The 23,542-nt window shown below is 32.0% G+C and overlaps 1 protein-coding gene across 1 annotated transcript in view; it reads right to left on the reverse strand.

Annotated features, from left to right (window-relative positions):
* Nucleotides 1–6,660, reverse strand: part of LOC106718044 (guanylate cyclase 32E-like) — a 32,963-nt gene extending 26,303 nt beyond the window's left edge. Inside the window, exons 1-3 of the mRNA XM_045679831.1 lie at nt 6,612–6,660; nt 6,148–6,398; nt 1,061–1,206 (exon numbers count right to left, since the gene is read on the reverse strand). Coding sequence (XP_045535787.1) covers nt 1,061–1,206; nt 6,148–6,398; nt 6,612–6,660 — 446 coding nt within the window. The remainder of the gene's footprint in view (nt 1–1,060; nt 1,207–6,147; nt 6,399–6,611) is intronic.
* Between the last annotated feature and the right edge of the window lie 16,882 nt (nt 6,661–23,542).

Here is a 23,542-nt window from a genome sequence, read left to right on the forward strand (position 1 = left end):
TCGATTTTACGTAAATATAAATTAAAACCTAACATTTATTCTTGTACCAGCGACCACGCAATTATTCGCACGAGTATCTAAGCAAATACGCCTACAAACAATGTAATCTAGCAATTTGCAAGAGTGTGGTCTGTGATCAAACACAACTAATGTAATGTCACGGATAACCTCAAAAACTAAAATTAGTTATATTGAATATATTTGTATTACGTATATAACTTTAATGCAATTTTCAAATAGTGCCGAATATAATTATAAGTATCCTGGATGCGGGTTGCACCGATCATCGTGGCGATCTTTGTGAGACCTATGCCCAGCAGTGGGCGTAACGAGGCTGAATGGATGGATGATAATTATCAATATACTGTATTAAAAAGAGCAATATACTATTTTTTTATATTGCCAACGTGCATATTAAAATTCAGTGTTGCGATGCTTTACTGGGCACAGACAACAGAACAGGCTCACATTGCATTCTAAAATAAACGTTGCCAATTTTATCTCGACAGAGCAAAGTTATTATGTTATATTGATGAACGATAAAAAATCGTGGCAAAATAATTTAAATTGTGTCGTAGAAAGCAAACGGAATATTTGACTTTAAAAAGACAATCATTCAATTTGCATTACGAAATCTATGAAAATTATAATTATTAATGGCTTTGGTAAAACGAGACTGAGTGGGCGAACGTCTTCACGGGTGAAGTGAAATAACTTTGTCGTTTGTGTCAACACTTATCACACGTTTAAACGCATGTATTATGGACTAATATGAAAGATACTTTTTGACATCTGACGTTATTTAATTTCCATATTCATAAACGTTATTGATAAAAGTGTGTATCTGTAAGAAGCATAGCAGAAATTTAAGATGAAATTAACCAAATTGGATGTACATTATGACATTAGAAATCAACCACATCACATGTGGATCTTAGAATTATACACATGTTGGGAATCAAAGACTACGTGTACAGTGAATTGTAGTTGCATAATTTAATACAATGACATAATTTTCTGTGTAATCTCAATCTAATCTTATCATATATTTGACAGCGACCTGAGCGAGAGTGAGTCCCTGTGGAGCGGCAGCGGTGGTCTGGGGCGGCCGATGTTGGCAGCCACGAAGCGAAGACGGCGGCCCGGCAGCAGGCTGGGCTCACGGTTGACGCCCGCAACAGCAAGCGGCAGCGCACCCAGCACGGTCTACACCACAATGTTAATAAGTATAAAATTATCCGTGGATATTCTATAAGGCTAATGTATTACGTTACAGTTATGATACATGAGGTTAATATGTGACGATACCAATCAATGAATATATACAATGCAGACGAATATAACTGTACAAAAATAGTCATCTAACCGTTGGTTTCTTAGACCAAAATCTCTGTATTAAACATGTCGTCATCCCTGTCGTTATATTTGACAAAACAGAGATAACATTATGCTTTAAACAGAGATTTAAGTCTCGGAAAACCACGGTTAGTACATCGTCAAGCATACAGAAACATTCCTTGGAACATACAATTTCATGCAGCCGCCTTAAAGAAAAATGTTGTTCAAAAACTTCAAAATTTGATTTAAAACAAATGGATTATAGCATTGCATAAATATTCCAATTTACGTCTATTTTATTAAAAATCAAAAAAAGAGAGTGCAAAAAGAGGATGGAACGTGGCGCATCAGAAAAAACACTGAGATTGAGAAACTGGTGGCCGAGCCCAACATCATTGGCGAGATAAAAGCGCAACGACTCCGCTGGCTCGGCCACTTAGAAAAAATGGATGATGTTCGTGGTGTCAAACGCGCATATATGGGACGACCGAGTGGTCGGCGTCCAGTTGGCCGTCCCAGATATCGCTGGATGGATGAGGTAGATAGAGATCTTCGGGACCTACAGGTCCGAGACTGGGTCGGGACGCCGCGGGATCGGAGAAAGTGGAGACTTTTGTTGTCGGAGGCCAAGACCCACTTTGGGTCAATGCGTCACCCTAGTTAGTTAGTTTTTATTAAAAATGCTTTAAGCTTCAGTCAGCTTCATTAATCCGCTTGCATTATATTTACTAAGGTGTATTGAAGCCGCACAGCGGATGTGACGTTACATTTTTGTTTTAACTGTGATGTTGAGGTGAAGAGTGTGGTTCCTTTAATTAATTTTCCTTTGTTTAGTTATGTTGTCATATTTTGACGTCTTTGGAATTAATATAGAATATACAGGTTGAGTTAATGGACTTGGAAAATTCATATAGGTTGAACACAAGCTCGTTGATAGGTTCTATTTCCAGCTGATGGTAATATTGAGCGTTAAATGAGTCGATTGCTGATGCCGAATTGAAATCGTTGTTTTCAATTAAATGTAGCTTTATCATTTTCAGTAAGTAACGAGTAATAAGATATCAAGTGCATTTAACGCACATTATTTTTCGTAAAACAAACATTTCATTCTATGCCAAAAAATAACATATTACATTATGTTATTTGGCCTTAATAACTATATTTAAGTTGTCTCCCATTGTTCGAAACTAGACCGTTATTAATTAAGTTCAAATTCTTTCAGATTTTATTTTATTTTGGCTAAAAAATAGCTTTCTACAAACAACTTTAACGTTCATCCGTTCTCACAATTTCTTGGGTCGCATAATTTTCTTAAAAAGTTGTACAAAGTATCCGCATATCGTTACTCGTGCGTAGTAACTTTTCTGATTACCTCGTGACGTCTTAACTGACGTCATACTGACGAGACACTGTCAAACGCGGCATTAATGGGGTAGTCATCGGGAAACCTTCTGTGTGCGGCTATGCATAGGTAATAATTATGATGTTACATAAAATGTAACATGAATTTAATATGAACGTGTCATGAAGTGATTGAATAAATTTAAATCATACCATTATACAATTTAGTGTTACTTAGTCATCAATTAATCATAGTTAATTTACTAGCAGTGTTTCAATTAATAATACGTATGATACCGTTAACAGAATATTTACTTTTGTAAATTAAATGTTTGACAAAAGAAAGTCACATTTGTTTTATTTAATTAGTAAAAAAGATGAAAATAACTGTACCTATAAACAATTATACAACTACAATTACAAATTGCACAAACTACAAACTAAAAACTACAATCAAATGTACAATTATACAACTGTTCAAACAGTTTTAATAAGTTGCATTTAACCTCTTTCAGTTATAACTTGATGGTGAGGTGACCTGCATAAAAACATCAATTTTTTCGTTATTTACTATACCCTTTTAACTTAGTCGTGTTATATATACATCATGGACTTGGACGCTTGTGTTTTATTTCGGACATTACAGCGCGCTTTTAATAACATGTAACGCTTTTAATAACCTCTTAATAACACTTTTAACATTTAAAAGGTCCGTTACATTTTATTGTAGCTCATGGTATCTATATTAGTGCTTTTAATCTAACTAGGTATATAAATTTGAACAAACAAATGTTTTTTATTGGTTTGAACTACTGTAACTTGATTAGATGGTAACTTGACTTAGATGATAATGTTTTCTGAATTAAAATTGTACCTTTAGTTGTTGTGTAACGTGAAAGTAGGTGAGCAGTGCACAGTCGCTGCAGACCAAGGAATTTCTAATATAACCTTACATTCGCATTGCTTTCGCAATAACATATTTTATAAATATTATATTTGTTACATTGAAAGTAAATGTAAGAAACTTCACTATTAAATGTATATTACCTTTGACTAAAGATAAAAGGACTAGACATAAAGCCCCTCGTTATCCTAAATAAATTTTACTATACTTACGTAAACATAACAATGAATAATTATGGGTCGTACATCAATCGAATATTGTACATTTTTTTTAGCAATTTTTTGAGATCCACCACTTCTCTGGTGATTTATGATGAGGTTTTAGATCAATCCCGCTTTTACCCTCAAAATAACGTGTAATTTTTAGTGAAAAAGTAATATTCAAATTTTCAAAACATTATAAAAAATGTTTATTTAATTTGCGTCATCAGGCAGAAAATAAATGCACGTGATATCTTATTTTAGTATCCCCTATCTCGTGATGCTGCGTGATCTTTTCCGGAATCCGTTTCCTCCTCTTTCGAGCCTCACGTGATTGATGGACAATACCTCACACAAAAGAAGCACACAAGTAAGCAAGTGTAAAACTTATTGTTCGTTTTTTTTGACAGACCGTAATACGCTAGTTTAACAGGTCCTGTCTTTCAAAAATCAAAGTATATTCCATACGGTTAAGCTTTGGTGATAGCACAAAATATTGAGTAGTGTTAAATCAAGTCAACAATCGTATAACGGTTTTGTCCAGTCCTATAACAAGATAAACATTACAAAATCAAATCATGTTTAACAAATATTGACAATACAAAATGAATTTCAAATTCAGACCAAAATCCGCTTTCTGTTCTTGGCTAAAGATAGCTGTGTAAATAAAAAATTGTTTTTCTTTAATTTATTGCATGAGAAATGTTACTGTAGTTTTCCATTGGTGCAACTCTCGTACTAAGCATATTTTAATCACAGTTTATTCTTTATTAAAGAGAGTTTTGACTAATTTTCTAACTTGTAGTACAGGGATAGTAAACCAATGGCACGTGTCACAATATTTTGGATCAATCATTTAGTGTGAAGTAGGTATTGAGTATGAAGGGCGAATGCGAGTAATCCCTATGCTACGAAATGTTTCTAATGATCACAAAGTCAAAATTATTTGACGGCACGACGTGACCTCATTAAACATTTCTTTAGAAACATGATATGTTATTGCAAAATGTTTCGCTACCCCTGTTCTGTACAATTAAATGCTACAAACAAGCTACTTTTCAATTTTTGGAACGAAGTTCTTTATCGCGTGTTGTGAAAAGGGGCTAGACGGAAAAAATTCTTGCGAAAAGTTGTCACGACGCTTTTTGCTATAGTAAGGGCGTCGCATGTTTCTCTGTCTGTCTCTCTCTCTCTCTCTTATAGAAAGCAAGCCAGATATTTTCATTTCTATTTCGCATTGAACAGTGTGGTGTCGCGACGATTATTGATAATTAAAAAAATATTATTATAACTTAAAAAAAATAAAATGTTATTACAATTCCTTCACTAATTAATCGAAAAGAACTTCGTTCCATCCGGGTGTCCCTTGACACCTCTCAAGTTTTTTTTTTTAGAATTCCCACGTTATCGAATAAGACGTCCTAAGTGTAAATACGATTTCAATGAGAATTTCTTGAATAGAATAAGGAATAGTTCCCTGTGTTCACATTATTTGTCATAGGGGAGTCCATTAAGCGTTAGCTGGCATTTTAGTCAGGTCTAACCTTCTTCATAAAAGGTTACCTTTCAACAGACTGTTAGGCCGCAGACGCTTTTGTTGGACACATTATTAGTTCTTCAAGATGTATTCCTTATACTCAATCTACACTAAGGGTGTCTTTTAGTGACCATTTAACTACTGAGTACGGCTATAAGTTTTAATATCTGACCAACAAATAATGTGTATATCCAAAGGTAAAACTTGTTTATCAAACACACACCGAAAATTTTACGATGACTGATGCTAATTTGCTTATTAAGTTTTCAAATTTGTTTGAAAACATTACTAAATAATCTACTAATCGCTTGAAGTAATGTTGGAGCACGCGAGGGGTTTATATTTTGACATTTAAGCGCGTATGACATAATAGTTAAGGAGGCAGACATCCCAACACTCGGTCGTGGGTTTGAATCCACCGACTATTATCGACAATCATATCCCAGTAGAAGTTCTAAGCGTAGTTATAGTTAAATAGGTAAATTATTCAATACTCAATAAAAAGAAATAATTTATAAGCACTGTATTTATAGTTTTGTTTTATGTTTTAAATTGCATATAAGCGGAAATTGATGTATTTATTTATATTTTTCTTGTTTCGTATTTTTGAATTTAATTTTGTCATTTTCGTGCTTCGAATCCCACGTTACATAATGCTACACCGAAGCAATGTTACATATTTGAATTCATTATTATGCTTCAGGCATGCTAGGAATGGTTCACGACAATATTCGAATAGCGGAATTCGTATGTAGGACTGTTTGTATCCTTAACTCTGTTTGACTCTACAAATTTTGTATATAAAGTTGGTTAAATTAAAAACTTACCATACTGTATCCGTAAGCTCCCAGAAATCCAATGGTTATTGTATTTTCATCTGTCCAATTACTGTCTATGTTGGAACACATCTTAGCACCTCCACAATCACCACCCACAATATCAAATAGGTTCACACCGTCCGCTTCTATGCTTTCTATTGATACATTATCTTCAATTAGATTGCCAGTAACACTTGAATGTATGTTATTTAGATAAATCGAATTCAAACTATGTTTTTCAAATACAGGTTCATTTAAATCTGTATGATCAACATTTGCGCATTTATTATTACTTGCTATTAAAAACTCTTTGTTATCTTTAGTTTTATTAATGTTTATTTCTGTTTCATTGGACATATTCATATGGATTACATCTTCAATTGTACTTTCATGGTTTGTAATGTTTTTAGTATTAATATCGTCATCTTCGACTTGATATTTAGTTATGTTAGAAACATATTTAACAGACATACAGTCTGTTATTAATACTATCATATATATAAAAGCTTTTAACATCTCCATTATCTTTTAGTTCATATTTGATGACGCGATGTTATACCACGAATATATCTGAAACAAAAAAGATATATATTAAAATACGTTGAAGATTTTTTTATGAATGAAATAAATACAATTAAATAAAGATTACTCTAGAACCTAAATCTAAAAACCTTTAAAAGTATAATATAAAAACTAAAATATATAATTAAATGGAGTCGCTTTAGGCAAGGTTCCGAAGATACTGGCAGCGTTCCCCCTTTGAATGGCTAGACTAATAGTCTGAGGTAGCTGCCAGCTCTTCGGTCTCCTGTGATGTCGACTAACCTTTTTGCTGTTTCTTTAAAAAGCAAATTATTTATTTAGGTACGTTGGTCCTTTACAGATATAATAAAAAAATAATTTTAATCCCCTTGATAAAAACGCTGGTTACTTATATAATGTTACCAAAGTCGTTTTATCTTAATTTACAAACCATAGTAACCATAGTAGTAACCATGTTTGTGACAAGAAAAAAGTTTATCTCGGACTAATCTTGATAGGCTTGGGATGCTTACACAACTTTAAACAAGTTTTGCGGAACTTTGTTGGAGGAAGATACTATAAAAAGAAGGAATCCCGGTTAATAAGACGACTGTTAAAAATCGATCAAACCTTTTAAGTTAAGTGCACAATGGAACGAAGATACATATTGTGTATAGTAGGTTTTATTTAGTCTCTACCCATTTAGGTGAAACGTCACACACAAAATGTAATTAAGTTGAAAACGAGGTTTTGACTGTCGTGGTATTAGTATTAATACGTATCTCCGTCCCTGTCATTTGCTTTTATGAAACAAAGACAGCAATATGTTTCAATACAGTCAAGTGGACTTTCAAGGTTATAATTACAGTTTGCTTTTAAAATAAATGTAACATGAAGTTCGCTAGCTCTTAGACTACTCGGAAATTCACTTGTATTTTTTGTACATTAAATTATAACGTTTAAATCTTAGATCTTCCACTTGAATGCAATTCACGGAAGTGTGATAAAAGAATTGGAACTAAAGAATTCAATAATGCAAATACTTTTATTTCTCAGTATTCCGTGAAGTTCAGATGTCTTGTTGACATGAATAAAATTTTCATTAAAGGATACAGGTACATAGAGAACAAGGTGTTATTATTTATATTAAAAAAGGGAGAAATTCATTATTTAACATAAGATGACAAATTTTTCCTCAAGAAACATTTTTTTATTAAATTTTTATTACAGACACTTTAATAATATTGTTTTGTGTTATATTTCATAAATATCACTCGCCCGCGACTCAGTCTGTGAGGTGTAAAAATAAACTTAATAATTAGCCTATGTTTTATTCCAGACTATGTTCTATATTTGTACGAAATTTCATCAAAATCCGTTGAGCCATTCTACAGGAGCCGACATATCTTCAAACAAACAACCATCTAAACATTCGCATTTATAATATTAGTATGATTTAATTTTTCTCACTTCTTAATTAAAAATATTTTGTTGGGTACAAGTGTCAAGAGCTTGAAGTTCTGTTATACTTATTCGAACGATTATCGCGCGTTGTGAAAGGAGGCTAGACGGAAAAAATTCTTACGAAAAGTTGTCACGACACTTTTTGCTATAGTAAGTATGTTAACGACGAATGAGCGCTACTTCACCATGGCAACGACGTGACAACATATAACGAAAATTCATAGAAATAAAATGTACTTCTTGTGAAGACTTATGTTTTTTATTCATAGAATAAACATTGGTTCCTTCACTAATTAATCGAAAGGAACTTCGTTCCATCCGGGTGTCCCTTGACACCTCTCAAGTTTTTCATGTTTTATAACCTTTGTTTATTGTTATTTAAATGTATTTTTAAGCATTTAGCTATAATTATTTATTACGATTACGTTTGATTTTTAATCATTTAAAAAAGATAAACATTTACTTGAAATTTCTCTCCCAAGTAGGGTTGCTAAAACATAAAGTTTTATAAAACTTTGTGCGCCGACTCTGTGACCTGGATAAGACCAGGTACATAACATACGGCGTTGAATTAAATCTCAATTTTATTTATGTACTATATTATATTAAATTGTTTTATCTCATTACTGGACTTATTAATTTAAGGTAAGAAAATTAGATATTTTGAAAAAGTATATCTAGTCTAATTTCTGGTCTCATCTCCATATTTGTAACAGTCCATACTTCTTTGTTACGTCCTTACTTTAAATGACATGAAAAATGTAAGAATTTACTTTTAATACATTTTTATCATCCATTCTTAATAAATTTAATAAGTTCTTTTGTCGCAGTCAGATTGAAAAACTCAACAATAAAAGTAATAAACAGTTTACCTGAAGGTATAATTAAAAATGAAAATAGTTATTGTAGAAAGCTTTTACATTTAAAATGAAAACATTCAACGATAATACTATTCACATTTAAGTAAACTTAATTATGTATTAAAGACAAATAATTTACATTTAAATTACATAATCTATATATCTATATATCTATATATATAAAAGAAAGTCGTGTTAGTTACACCATTTATAACTCAAGAACGGCAGAATCGATTTGACTGAAAATTGGTGGGCAGGTAGCTTAGAACCAGGAAACGGACATAGGATAATTTTTACTCCGTTTTCTATTTTTTATTCCGCGCGGACGGAGCCGCGGGTAAAAGCTAGTATATAATATAAAAGAAAGTTGTGTTAGTTACACCATTTATAACTCAAGTACGGCTGAATCGATTTGACTGAAAATTGGTGGGCAGGTAGCTTAGAACCAGGAATAGGACATAGGATAATTTTTACCCCGTTTTCTTTTCTTTTTTTTTTATTCCGCGCGGACGGAGTCGCGGGTAAAAGTTAGTAGTATATAGAGCTCGCCCTAAAGCTCATTACGGATGAAGCCATTCGCTTGACGCGGTTGCACCAGCCGCTAACCAAGTGGAAACAGCAATTACGCGCTTTTTGAAGCGAGGTGTAGCGCTACGAACAACTACGGCGGTTGACCGAAACACTCTTAATCACTATAGCCTTAAGTATAAAAACTATTTTCCATACTACTTTGTGACTTGTGACTATGACGGTTCATTTTTCAAAGGTTTCTAAGATAGAAAAATAGTTAGGTCATAGATAAGTACTAATAGGTACCTAAATCTAACGACAGACGCAAATAATTTATCATTATTTATATTGCTTTTGGTCCTCTTTTAGATTGCACGAGTTGTTTTTTCACTTCACGTTTTAACCCACGCTCTCCTGGCATTGCTTGATTACGACGAACAACAAAAAAGCGAATCATGACCAGAATAAAAAAACAAAAAGAAAATAAATAAATCTTTGTTCTAAATAGTTTTTTAAAGAACGTGAATTTAAACGTATCAATTGTTTTTTTCGTTATCAAAAAATATATATGTAACCTAAATATCCATACGTATTCTTAACTGTAAAGACAGCGACGCGATGGCGCCATCACTTATTTAATAAAGCCCAACTCTTTTGCGTCTCAACGCTTAATAATTAACATAAATTCTTTACGAATAAACATCTGTCAAAATAATGAAAAGAAACCGTGCTGCCTGTCACGTCATTTTAGCAAACTTGAGAGAGTTACATTTTGTTTTAATGAATTTTAAGATGCCAAGAGATTTTGTAATACGATTGAAAAGAATTTAATATAAAAAAATTGAGCTTGAATTTTACACATTTTAGTAACTTCCAAAGCTAGTAACTTCGTACAAATTTTCATAGTTAGTCATAGTTTATCGTCCGTTTCTCTATTAGAAATGCGTTGACGAATCTTTAACTTGTCTAAAATGACGTCCTAAAATGAATTCTAACGATGACGTTCTAAAATGAATTCTTTCGGCAGCTTGATTTTAGTCTAAATTACTTGGTTTAAAACAAACGTCTTACCTTATGTTTACCTTATGTTTAGTGTATAAATAGTGTAACCGAGGTTAAGGTTTATATAAATAAATTATTTTGTTTGAAATTTTGTGTTTATATTTAACCATTTTACGTAAAAATACTAATTTAAATAAAATACTGATTGAAGATGTTCTATAAAAATACAGTCGAGGCGGTACTAAAATGTCTTAATAATTCCAAAATTAATTTCTCAAAAATTTGCATCAGCCAGAAATTTTTTTCATATCTTACTTCTTTTATGTTTAGATGGATAGATAAATGTTTGTTTGAAGGTATCTCCAGAATGGCACAACGGATTTTGATGTAATTTGGCAAGGTTGTAGAACATAGTGTGGAAGAACACATAGGCTACATATAATGTTTTTTTAATGCCGCGCGGACAGAGTCGCGGGCGACAGTTAGTAAGTAATATAAATACTTCATATGTACGAAATAAGAACATTTTATTTTGATATTAAATACAGACAATCCAATTTTACTTAACTGTACAGATATTTTTAGTCCGACCCGGCATCGTTTACGTTATTTTGAGCGTCATAAACTTTCATAAGTAGATTGAGATGGATTAAACACACAATTCGGACGCTCTAAATGGATTTCACTAGCCATTTCGTTATTCTAGCCATTTATTTACAAATGTAATCTTACTAATGTTATAAATGCGAATGTTTAGATGGACGGATGTTTGTTAGAAGGTATAATCGGAACGGCTCAACGGATCTTGATGAAATTTGGCATAGAAGTAGAACTAGTTAGGTTTATTGCCGCGCGGATAGAGTCACGGGCGACAGCTAGTTTACTTATAAATTTAAGTTTAGTTTATAAGTTTTAACTAATAAGTTTTTGACAGTGTTCTAGATCGTAATAATACAAAATTAAGATAAGTCTAAGTAAAGTCCAAGTACGCACTATAAATTTCAGCCTTAGTGAAGTTAATATTGCAGCCATAGTATAAGATAGGTGGCAAAAAATCATGATCAAGACTGTTTACCTTGTAGGTGCTATCAATTATTATAATTTGTGACTTTTTAGAATTCACTAAAAGACCGAAGGTCTTTGCTCAAACATAAATACGTTCTAAGTTAGCATTTATATGACCTATAGCTTCATTTAGTTCAGGTCTGAAATGAAGGTACAATTGCAAATCGTCTGCATATAGGTGATAGCGAGAAGATAATACATTAGTAAGAGCATTTATGAGAATAGAAAATAGTAATGGAGACAATACTCCGACCTGAGGGACACCTGCCTTAAGGTTGGACCAGTCTGACGAATCATCTTCAAAGTACACCGACTGAGAGCGGCCTTGAAGATAAGACCTAAACCAACTGATTGCGGGAGATGAAACATTGAGAGAAGCCATAATGCCAAGAATGTCTAATAGAACAAGTATAGTCAAAATATTGTTTTCAATAGCTAGGTATATATTTTCACAATAAAAAAAAAGATAACACATTTTGTTATTAAATATTATTTATTTCAAAACTTCTATTACAATTGTTAAGAAGACATTACGATTTTAAAAACTGTACTACTTGTTTTTGACGGTAAGTATACATTAATTAAATACAAGATCGATATGATAATGACCTACGCAGTAACTTTCACGAAACCTTCCCAAGTTTATAACAATATGATCAGAAAATTTATACAAAATTTTACGCAAGCTTTATTTTTGGCATTTATTAACAACAACGAGCTTTTGAAAATATTAACTTTTTAATTAATGAGACAATATTTTCATCAAAAGTTTTAACATTTTATTACGTAATAATAATACAAATGATTATTAATTAACAAACAGGTTTAGACATTTTTTAAACTGATACATTATAAGTAATGTATGGTTTCGTACAAATAATTATTAAATAACGGGTGTTTTGATAGAAACCATAGAATCAATGGATCCTATGCGAAAAAACCCATTGTATCGATTGATCGGTATTTCAATCGTCCCAAGGAAAAATAAACTTTCACATATTTTATTTTCAGATTAAATGTGTACAAATATATTTTAAAACGCTGTACATATAAATAAAATTACATCACAAAAATAAATTTCTCAGATTCATAGTTTCTTTTTAATAAAATAAGGAATCTACCTCAAATATTCATGAATTATGAGACATGACTAATGTGGTCAGAGAAAAAGAAAATGTCCATCGTAAAGATTTCCACCGAATTTATTTGTTCAAACATCTTTAAGGTTATACAATCTTGGTTTACACCTAACACACAAGTAATATTAAATTATTCACAATTAAATTGTTAATTTTAATTTGTATTTATTTAATAATTTTCACTTTTAATTTAATTTGTAATCTTAACTTTACTAACATAGTTATAAGTATTATTTTACTAACAGTGTATGGACTTATAATGGTCTGAATTAAATGATTTTTATTTTATTTTATTTTTTTATTTTTAAATTGCTTTTGATTTATGAAATGTATAAAATGTAGAGATCATATTCACTATGTAATTTTCTTTCAAAAACTAAATCTAAAATCATTTTGTTTATTTGGGCAAAATATAACAGTAAGAAGTCAATACGAAGTATGTAAGTTAAAGATACATGCTTTTAAACGTAGACTTCTGAATGAAGATGTGGTCTAAACGTGAACATTTTATTTACTTAACTAGCTATCGCCCCAGACTCCGTATGCATAGAATTAAAAAAAAAACTGAATAAGTAGTCTACGTGATCTTCTACATCTGTGCTAAATTTCAACAAGATATGTTGAGCCGTTCAGTAGATACCTTCTAACATCCATTCATACATTTTCGCATTTATAATATTAGTAAGTTTATCGTAAAAAAAATATATTAACTTGTAAAATGCCACAAGTGCAAAAATCTTTAGCTTCAATTTAATTCTAATTTTATTATAAAGTCCAATAAATTGTTCTAAAATCAAAAAAATAACAAAATAAACTTACCGGAAAAAAAGTGTAACTTAATTGTCGCTTTAAAAATTCATAGATTTAATTTGGATCAAATTAATTTAGTAAAAACTGTGATGCACCAGTTTTTAATGTTATTTTACATAACACTCAAATATATTTGTTTACTACGCGTATTCGCTATTTACGAATTTCGGAACGTACGTGTGTTCGTTCTGAACGCCGCGAGAAGACTGAACAGAGTCTATGAAGGGATATGTACGCTATGTTTTGCTTCTACCAGGATACAATGAAATGACCTAATTGTTACGGGAAATCTTGCATTAATAGCTCAATTAATACGGATATCAGATTATATTCCTCTGTCGTTGATTTCTTTGTATTTTAAATAGCATTTAAAGTGTGCTTTTAACTCATGTTTGCTTTCACTTAAAAGCAATATTTTCCGTTTCCTGATATCATTAAATTTATAATATTGTAGTATTAGCAATTAAGTTTAAGGTGTTTTATTAATTTGAACATTTAAAACAACCACAAGTTCATTTTTATAGACTTTTACTCGTAAATGCTGTTCGTAATTCTTATGTACATCATCCAAAAAAGATTTAATAAATAAATAAATAAACTCATTTAATCCATTCAGAAAGCAAAACCATAATTAGAAAGTAAACAAGAAAAAGTAAAAAAAAAAAAACAAACATGCTGAAAGGAAAGAAAAAAACACAAAAACTATATTAAAAAAATAATAAAAAAGCAACAGGCATGCACATATTAACAAGTATAAAAAAATCACAGTTCCTACTAGGTTTGCAATGCTGAATGGACAAGGCCCTTACTCAGCATTGTGCTTATTTCTTTTCAGAAATAAGAGCTGATATTCTGTAAAAGCCTGTACGTCAGTGCGTCATTTACGGTATGATATATTTCGTAAAATTCAAATACATCAGCGTTGCACAAATTTCTCACAAGAATCAAGTTACCAAGACGCTCCGTTGCAACACTTAAAGTGTAAACTGAATAAAGCAAAAGTTAGTAACTAAGGGGTAAATAGAAAGCCTTAAACATCTTAGAAACTTAAATTTAAACAACATTTTAAATGACAAGACAAGAAAGACTACAGGCTTTTACAGCATTTCTTAATAGAACTGTAGATTTTGGCTCTAGTATAATCAGGTTGAAAACGAAAGGTAACAAGGAAACTGTCTTTGACTGTAGAGAAACGGACTAGGCAAAGGGCAACTGTTAAACTATAATAGTTGTAAAATACTTTACCGCGGTAGTTGAGGTAACGATGACAATCATACACGTGCATGTCATGTTGGTACGTAAAATTGAAACGTCATTATGAACGCATCCAATCAAAAGAATATAAAAGGAATTGTTCTTTTTAATTGGAAAGTGGGCAGTGCTCGGTTTTGACAGGTGTTGTCTCTCAAAAGTCAAAGGGTGCTGTCGAAGTAGTCGACATTCCACTAGCGAAAAAATCGTATAAGACATATATTGTCATTCTTGTCTCTCTCTTTTAAAAGACAAACATAACAATATGTTTTATACAGATGTTTCACCGGTGGAAACATAAAATAATCAGAATCGATATTTGATTTTGTATTTACAAAACCTTCGCTCGAATTTTCAAGGAAGTTTTGATTAAACTTAAATTAAATAACAGCTAGAAAATAATAAAACTAATTGAGAAGTTGTATAATATTCGTGATACTCCTGAAAGCAATTAACGTAATGGTTTTGCCGCTGTCTTTTTTGTGTAAAACTTTGTATAGAATCTTTACTAATTAATTAGGATTCAAAGTTTGATTCTACGAGAAACAAATCGACTTCAAAACAAAATTTTACAAAACAAAAACACACTAAAAGTAACAAATTAACATTATCTTTAAAATAATCTCTATATTGTAAATTATTGTTATTTATGGAATCAGTCTCAAATTCAAAAACTGTTTTTCTGGTTTTGATAAAATAAAAGGAAAACCCACGACAATAACTAGTTTTTGTATAAAACACACCATCAGGAGTGAAAACATAAAAATAGAAAAATAAAATAGACGAAGAACCTATTTCTGAAGTCGTATCATTTTTCACTTGTTCAAACCAAGCATAATACACAGGAAATCTAATCGTTGGTTTCTGATGGTACTTATTATCTTCTACAAAACAGGGAAAATATGTTTTAAAAGGGGATTTTGGTGTCAGAAACCAATTATAAGTATTTTTAGGTGTAGACTAGGGATCCCCAAATTATTTTAGACAAGTGACCCCCCATAGCCAAATTATCTGCTTTTAAGATTTTTTTTTATATCATAAGATGGCAAACGAGCAAACGGCCACCTGGATTCGCCGCAATAGCGAGGCGACCGTTGCCCATAGACATCCGCAAATGCAGATGCGTTGCCTACCTTTAATCAACGAAGAAGGGGACGCACAGAAAGGGGATATTTCTCTTTCCTATGCGTCCCCTCTTCCGCCAAATCCAATTTCTCTTCCCATCCTTTCCCACCCTTTTCTTATTAGAAAAGGATGGGAAAGAGGACTAAAATTAGGCCTCCGGTACCACACTCATCAGACGAAACCACTTCACGCCTGTCTCCTTTGTGGTCGTGGTATTGCACCGGTCGACCCGGCCAATTTGTGCACCCAACAAATATTGTTGTTGCGGGATCTACCACTGTTAAAGATCAATTATTATTATTATTTTTCATTCTGACTTAGATCAATAGAAGACAGAGAATTAGCAATGCTTTAAGTTCTATATCGACCCTTTTGAGAATCCCTGGTGTAGAGTGTACTTTTCTGATACTTATAAGTAGGAAAGTTATCTATCACCTTTTCAATTTGCGGAGAGTCGTAGAGAAGTTATATTGCTTGTAAATATTGTTCTTTAGTAGTTGCATAAGCAGAGTCATGATGCTTTTAAGTTTTCAACTTGACATCTCTGTTAGCTTAGCAACTTCGTTATTGAAATGGTTGACTTTATAAGGTGATTGTAACGAAGATTTCTTCCATGCAAAAACTTTTTTTTTAATACGCAGATTTGTCAACCATTACAACTATGATAAGGGCTCGCGACAGTAGATGAATGGAGTTGGAACTCACTATTATGTAATAGGTTATTCGTACCCGGTGCCAGAGGCCTAATGACTAATATTAATTATATATATTAATTTTTCCCCTTCCACCCATTCCTGGAGGAGGAGATGCACAGGAAGGAAAATTTTCTTTCAGTGTGGCCCTCCTTCGTCGAATAAAGGTAGGCAACGCACTTGCAACTGCAGATGTCTATGAAAAGCGGTTGCTTCGCCCAAACTTGCTGTCGCCCAAGACTTCGGAAAGGAATTAATGTACCTATACAGTGGCCTTTAATAAGTCCGCATACATTAACTACTTTCCGGTCAGAGTCCTGTCAAAATCGGTCTAGCCTTGATACAGGTTACCCGGAACAAACGCAGACACGCAGACAAAAAATGTATTTTCGTTATAAACAAGGCAAATAAATATTATATATGTTCGTCTTTAATTATTGATGTTATTAATAGTATAATCAAGGTCGTTCAAGGACATTTAGCATCGGTTGATCGTATTTTTAGCCGACTTCAAAAAGAAGGAGGTTATCAATTCGACTGTATTTTTTTTTTTTTATGTGTGTTACCGCGAAACTCCGCCCCTGGTGGTCCGATTTTGATGAAAAATATTTTAATCGAAAGGAAGTGCTTGCAGGTGGGTCCCATTTTTTTTTTTTTTTTAAATAACTAGAAGACTAGTAGATTTTGAATATAGCTTCCAAATGTGTTGCGAAAATTAGGGACATTTTTGCTTTCAGCGCTTACGTAGGCTAAACTATAGGACCTACATAAAAATGATGTATGGCGAATTGTAGCTCTTTAAATGTGCTAAATAAAAGTCAGCGATAGCATATATCTATCTTTTATAGTTTTCTCACAATAACCATTTTTTTCTTCAGAAACATCAATTAAATTCATGCCCTATTTCCGACGCTATTATTCGAGTTTAGTATTAACCCTTATGTAAATAAACATGTTCATTATCAAGAGAATTTAATGTAGATTATATTTGCAATTGAAACTATATCATTCTGTCTAATAGTTTAGGAGATATCGTAAGAATAAAATTACGCGGAAACGAAAAATGCTACACGAAAAGCACAATTTTGCTTTCTGGGCTTACGTAGGTCAAACTATATGACTTACATAAAAATGATGTATGGAGTAATTATAGATCCTTAAATTTGCTAAATAACAGACTTCGGTGGCATATATCTATCATCTATGGATGTCTCACAAAAACCATGTTATTGTGAACAAACTTCGATAAAAATGCACACGAAAAACAGCGTCGTAAGCTTACGGCGCTATTATATTACATTCGATATTAATCCTTATCCAAATAAATATGTTTGATGGCTAGAGTATTAAATGCAGATTACATTAGCCTTTAAACTATGTAATTCTGATCAATAGTTTGGGAGATATTAAATAATTAAAAACTACGCGCATTCGAAAAATGCTAGTGCGGCGCGCGGCTGGACAAAATTAAAGGCACGCTACGATGTATTAGTTCGTTAATTTTCAATTTGTATACCGATTTTGATAATTATTTCATTGTTTAAAGGATAAGTGGTTATCTGCTGCATTCTAAATTAGTTTTTGAATTGAAGTACACACATATCAAATAGGAAAGTCCTTTTCTTTATTTCTTTCCTCATACGTATTAAGGAAATTTGTAATTGAACTTCAAATTCACTAAAAATTGTGAAATAAAACAAAAATTTTAAGAAAAAAAAATAGCCGACTTCAAAAAAAAAAACAATCTCAAACAAAATGCACTCAAAAGTAACCTAAAAAAACAATTTCAAACAAAATGCACTCAAAAGTAACCTAAAAAAACCAATTTAAAACAAAATGCACTCAAAAGTAACATAAAAAAACAATTTTAAACAAAATGCATTCAAAAGTACCATAAAAAACAATCTCAAACAAAATGCACTAAAAAGAAACAAAATAATGACATGAAAACTTCTTTCTTTCTTTCTTCTCTCTTTCAAAAACCCTCTAAACTCTAAAGAAAGTTCTCTTCTTTCTTGTAACATGTCTATATTGTACAATTATTGTTATTTTGAAGTCGGTTTCGGCCTAAGTAGGGACATAAACGTAAGTATGTCTCATACATCTCAAATATAAAATGTATAATATTATATTTACTTCGGCCGACACCGACTGCGAAATAACAATAATTATACAATATAGACATGTTACAAGAAAGAAGAGAACTTTCTTTAGAGTTTAGAGGGTTTTTGAAAGAGAGAAGAAAGAAAGAAAGAAGTTTTCATGTCATTATTTTGTTTCTTTTTAGTGCATTTTGTTTGAGATTGTTTTTTATGGTACTTTTGAATGCATTTTGTTTAAAATTGTTTTTTTATGTTACTTTTGAGTGCATTTTGTTTTAAATTGGTTTTTTTAGGTTACTTTTGAGTGCATTTTGTTTGAAATTGTTTTGTACGATAATTTTCATGACATTATTAACAAACAAATATATTAATTTTCTTTTGATATAAAATTCTTTGTTTATGATTAAGTCGAACTGTGAGAGCTACCTATTGTGATGAGTTTTGAATATTATATTGTTATCAATCATTGTCAAATTGTCTTCAATAAAGTCTTTGATCGTTGCTTAATTGAATTAAATTGTATTATGGTACAACGACGAAGATGCTTTGGACATCATTACTTTGTGCTTAGAAATTATTAACTTTACTTAAAGTGCCCACTGTTTTTTTATGGAATACAATGGCAAACGAGTAAGCGACCCACTGATTTTTTGATTTTAGCGTAGCGACTGTCATTCGACGTCTGTAGTAAGTTAAAGGTTGCTGATGTGTTTGTTGCCTTCCTTTAATGGAGTGATTTTTATTTTCATAAGCGTCCCTTTCCCTGCAAAAATAAAAAGAGGTTTGTAATTTGAACACCAGAAATCCAATGGTAATTATCGAATAAATTTTTAACTCGTAAACGATTTTGAGGATTTTATGATTAAGAATTAAAATTGCACGAGCTTTTACCTCTTTGTTAATTAACGGAATTTAATACATTGAATATCTCTCTGATTGACTGGTCCTCTAAACACGATACCAGATTTGGGGCACGTCATTATAAGTATCGTTATACAAATTTTCAAATTTAATGTAATCCAAAATACATTTCTGTAAACCTTTCGAGATTAATAAGGATCAGGTTTGTTCCGCGATTATACACGTAATTATTTATAATCTATATATATAAAAGAAAGTCGTGTTAGTTACACTATTTATAACTCAAGAACCGCTGAATCGATTTGACTGAAAATTGGTGGGCAGGTAGCTTAGAACCAGGAAACGGACATAGAATAATTTTTACCCCGTTTTCTATTTTTTATTCCGCGCGGACGGAGTCGCGGGTAAAAGCTTCTATATATATAAAAGAAAGTCGTGTTAGTTACACTATTTATAACTCAAGATCGGTTGAACTGATTTAGCTGAAAATTTATGGGCAGGTAGCTTAGAACTAGGAGACAGACATAGAAACTTTTTTTTTGTGTTCATTTTTTTATTCTGTAATGAAATGATGTAAAACATTTGTAATGTGAATCTTTGATGAATTTTTTCGATAAATATTCGCGAGTTCCGCTGTTATAATATTTAGGTCGAGATGTTTACAAATTAACGTAAATATGGCGCAATCCGATTATAAAATTTATTCCATTCACGTGGAATGGATAACGAATACAAATTAAGCAAGTAACTGGCCGTTCTTCTTATGGATTTGATCGAATTAAATTAAGAATACTTCGCGAACCCATTTACTTTTTTGCTACAATAATTAAAAAAAAAAACAAATCCAATTAAGAGTAAGGTATAAAGTTGATAATCCTTTGCTTTTACTTATTGATGAATTTAAAAACCAACAGAATATCTTTTCACAATTTGCTATGAGTTCAAAATATCAAGAGTACATTTAAAATAACGTAATCACAATTAGGTTTTTCAGTAAAACACAACACTTTATTTTGAAAAAAACAAACCAGTCCATTTCTTACACACAACTATTTAATACATAATAAGTCACTACGTAAAGTAAAAAAAACTTGAGAGGTGTCAAGGGACACCCGGATGAAACGAAGTTCCTATGAATTTTCGATATATATATTGTCACGTCGTTGCCATGGTTACTATAGCAAAAAGTGTCGTGACAACTTTTCGTAAGAATTTTTTCCGTCTAGCCCCCTTTCACAACGCGCGATAAGGAACTTCGTTCCAGCTGTAGGACAACAACACAAACTTGTTAAAACGTGAAGAAAAATCACACTCGAAGAAGTAACGAAAAAACAAAAAACGACTCTATTTAATCATAAATATTTCATGGCGTCAATATGTGCCAGTACTATTAAATACTCTGGTGGCGCCACTTTTACACACTGAACTGCGCTAAAACACAGATGGCGGTTAAAAAACTCATACTTCATGTAAAGCTTTACGAAACTGACACTTATTAATAATTTATTCATAAATGTAAATAAAGTAATTAATCCTGCAATAAATGTTCCTTTTTATGTTTTATTACGTCAGAACAACTTTCCTTTTTATTTATTTCCATCTGTTTTCAACGATAGCGAGGATGTAGGTCTGTTAGTGCTTATAAGCACTTACTCATTAAAGTTTATAGACTTTAAGTGCGCAGTTAATTCTCAGTTTAGTGTTTGCGTGAGCATCTGTACATGTACAAATAATTAAATTAAATTAGTTCCAAATATTGTCCAGCAAATGATCAACATAACAGCTATAATTTAGCATATATGTATTTTGCTGTAACAAGTTTTCGACCTAATTACATTTCGTTAGATTACAGGGTAGGAAATAAAATTCTCGGACTATGATTGTTATGAAACGACTCCTGAAAAGTAAAAGTATGAAGGTAAAAGTAAAAAGGCTTGTCGTCATCGTTAGCCTAAGTTAGGGGTGGCTAGGTCATAATCGACTATGCTGACTCAGTGAGGTTTGGTTGACTTCGCAGAGGTATCAAGATGTTTTTCTTCACCGTAAGAATGTGGACATAACATTCAAATTTCGAAAAAAATATATCGACACATGCTGAGGATGGAATCTAAACAATGCAAATGGATAAGACAAAGCAGATTCAAAATCTAGTTCTCGACTACAGTGCCTCCGATGCTGAAATTCTGGACAAATTTTTTCATCACAGTCTACTGCGTGGAGGCTAAACGATTTACGTTCCAGTTTTAGGAATTGCTTGGTAATCTTTTTACCTTGAAGTCTTTTAAAATTTCACGTACATTTCGGTGTTGCTTCCAGGCATGAATATATGTCGATATCTACTTTTCATTTTACGAAATATCGAAGTGAGGAAGTTATTGTAGATATCCTTTGTTTCGATTAAAAGCTAAAATTAAGTAAACAGATTCACGTCAAATTCCATACATCGCGGCCATGATGTTTGACATTTTCACTTATTTTGTAAGTTGTCTGTTAAAGTGAATTGATTGTGAATACAGGAAGGACGATTATCAAGACAAAAATTTGAAGTTGTGTTATATTTACAATGTTTTATTACGTAATTTTATTTTTGGTGTATTTTAGAAGTAATTTCTAATTATTTAGTTTATATTATATTTAATTTTAAGATATTCCTCCCAAGTAGTGTTGGCGACAGGCAGGCGGTCGGCCGTAAAAACTTAAGCCAAAACTTTAAGGTTCATAAAACCAACTCCACGTGAGTGGCAAAAGGCTAGTAAATATCTACAAGAATATATCAAATTTATAGTTTTATTTTTTATTAAACAGATACACCTTGCTATTCAAAAAATTTAACTGTTTTACTAACGAACACGCCACTATTAATTTTCCGCTACGATAATTAATATGTATACTAATTATATAGCGTAGGAAGTGGTTAGCCTCTGGCTTTGCGGATGTCCATCCATGGACGTCGGATCAAATAACTTTAGGCGGTCCGAGGCTCGTTTGCCCCCTTCTATAAAAAAAACATAATGCATATAATTTTATTCATAGTACTGATACTATGTTAAAGTGTATGTTATATTTAATTAATCTTTAATTATCATTTCTTTGTTAAAGAATGATAACTTTTAAAGTAAATTACATGCACTTAATTATATAGAAATTATTAAGCTCATTTAAAAGCGTGTTTTTATCGGTTTTAATATAAACATATATTATTATATATCACTACCCCGCGACTTTATCCGCGCGGAAGTAATCGTCTTATCCCACTCACTCGGGGTCAGTACACGACGTTTTATAAACCTTAAAGTTTTGACTTAATTTTTTACGGCCGCCCTGACACCAACAAATAAAATACATATACTATTAAAATACATATATTATATAAACATTGTATATAATATAAACAAAATAAATAATTTCACAAAAATAGTGACGTGGAAAACACTCAAGTACACTCAAAAAAGTGATTGCAATCAATAAGTTTGTCGATATAAAAAATAATAAATTGGCAGATATAAAAACACCAATAACTCTCCGACAGGAGCCAAAGCAAATATAAATATTGATACTCTTTTTTTCTTTGCAAACACCGACACTATTGAGTTTAGTGAGAAAAGGCAGACGTGTATGCAAATATTTGAAAACTACATTTGAAGGTGACAAGTCCATTCAACAAATAAATGGCCATTCCAATTTATAGAACATTGACCCTAATTTAATTGAAATAAAATACAATCGAACATGCAGCTCACCTAGACTAAGTATTAACAGTGGTAGATCCCGCAACAACAATTTTTGTTGGGTGCATGAATTGGCCGGATAGACCGGTGCAATACCACGACCACACAGAAGACAGGCGTGAAGTGGGAGCAATTCCGCGTTTCGTCTGATGAGTGTGGTACCGGAGGCCTAATTTTAGTCCTCTTTCCCTTCCCACCCTTTTCTTATTAGGAAAGGATGGGAAGGGAAAGTGGATTTGGCGGAAGAGGGGACACAAATCAAGGAGAAATATC

This window comes from Papilio machaon, chromosome 10, assembly GCF_912999745.1.
Source record: "Papilio machaon chromosome 10, ilPapMach1.1, whole genome shotgun sequence".
Lineage (NCBI taxonomy): Eukaryota > Metazoa > Arthropoda > Insecta > Lepidoptera > Papilionidae > Papilio > Papilio machaon.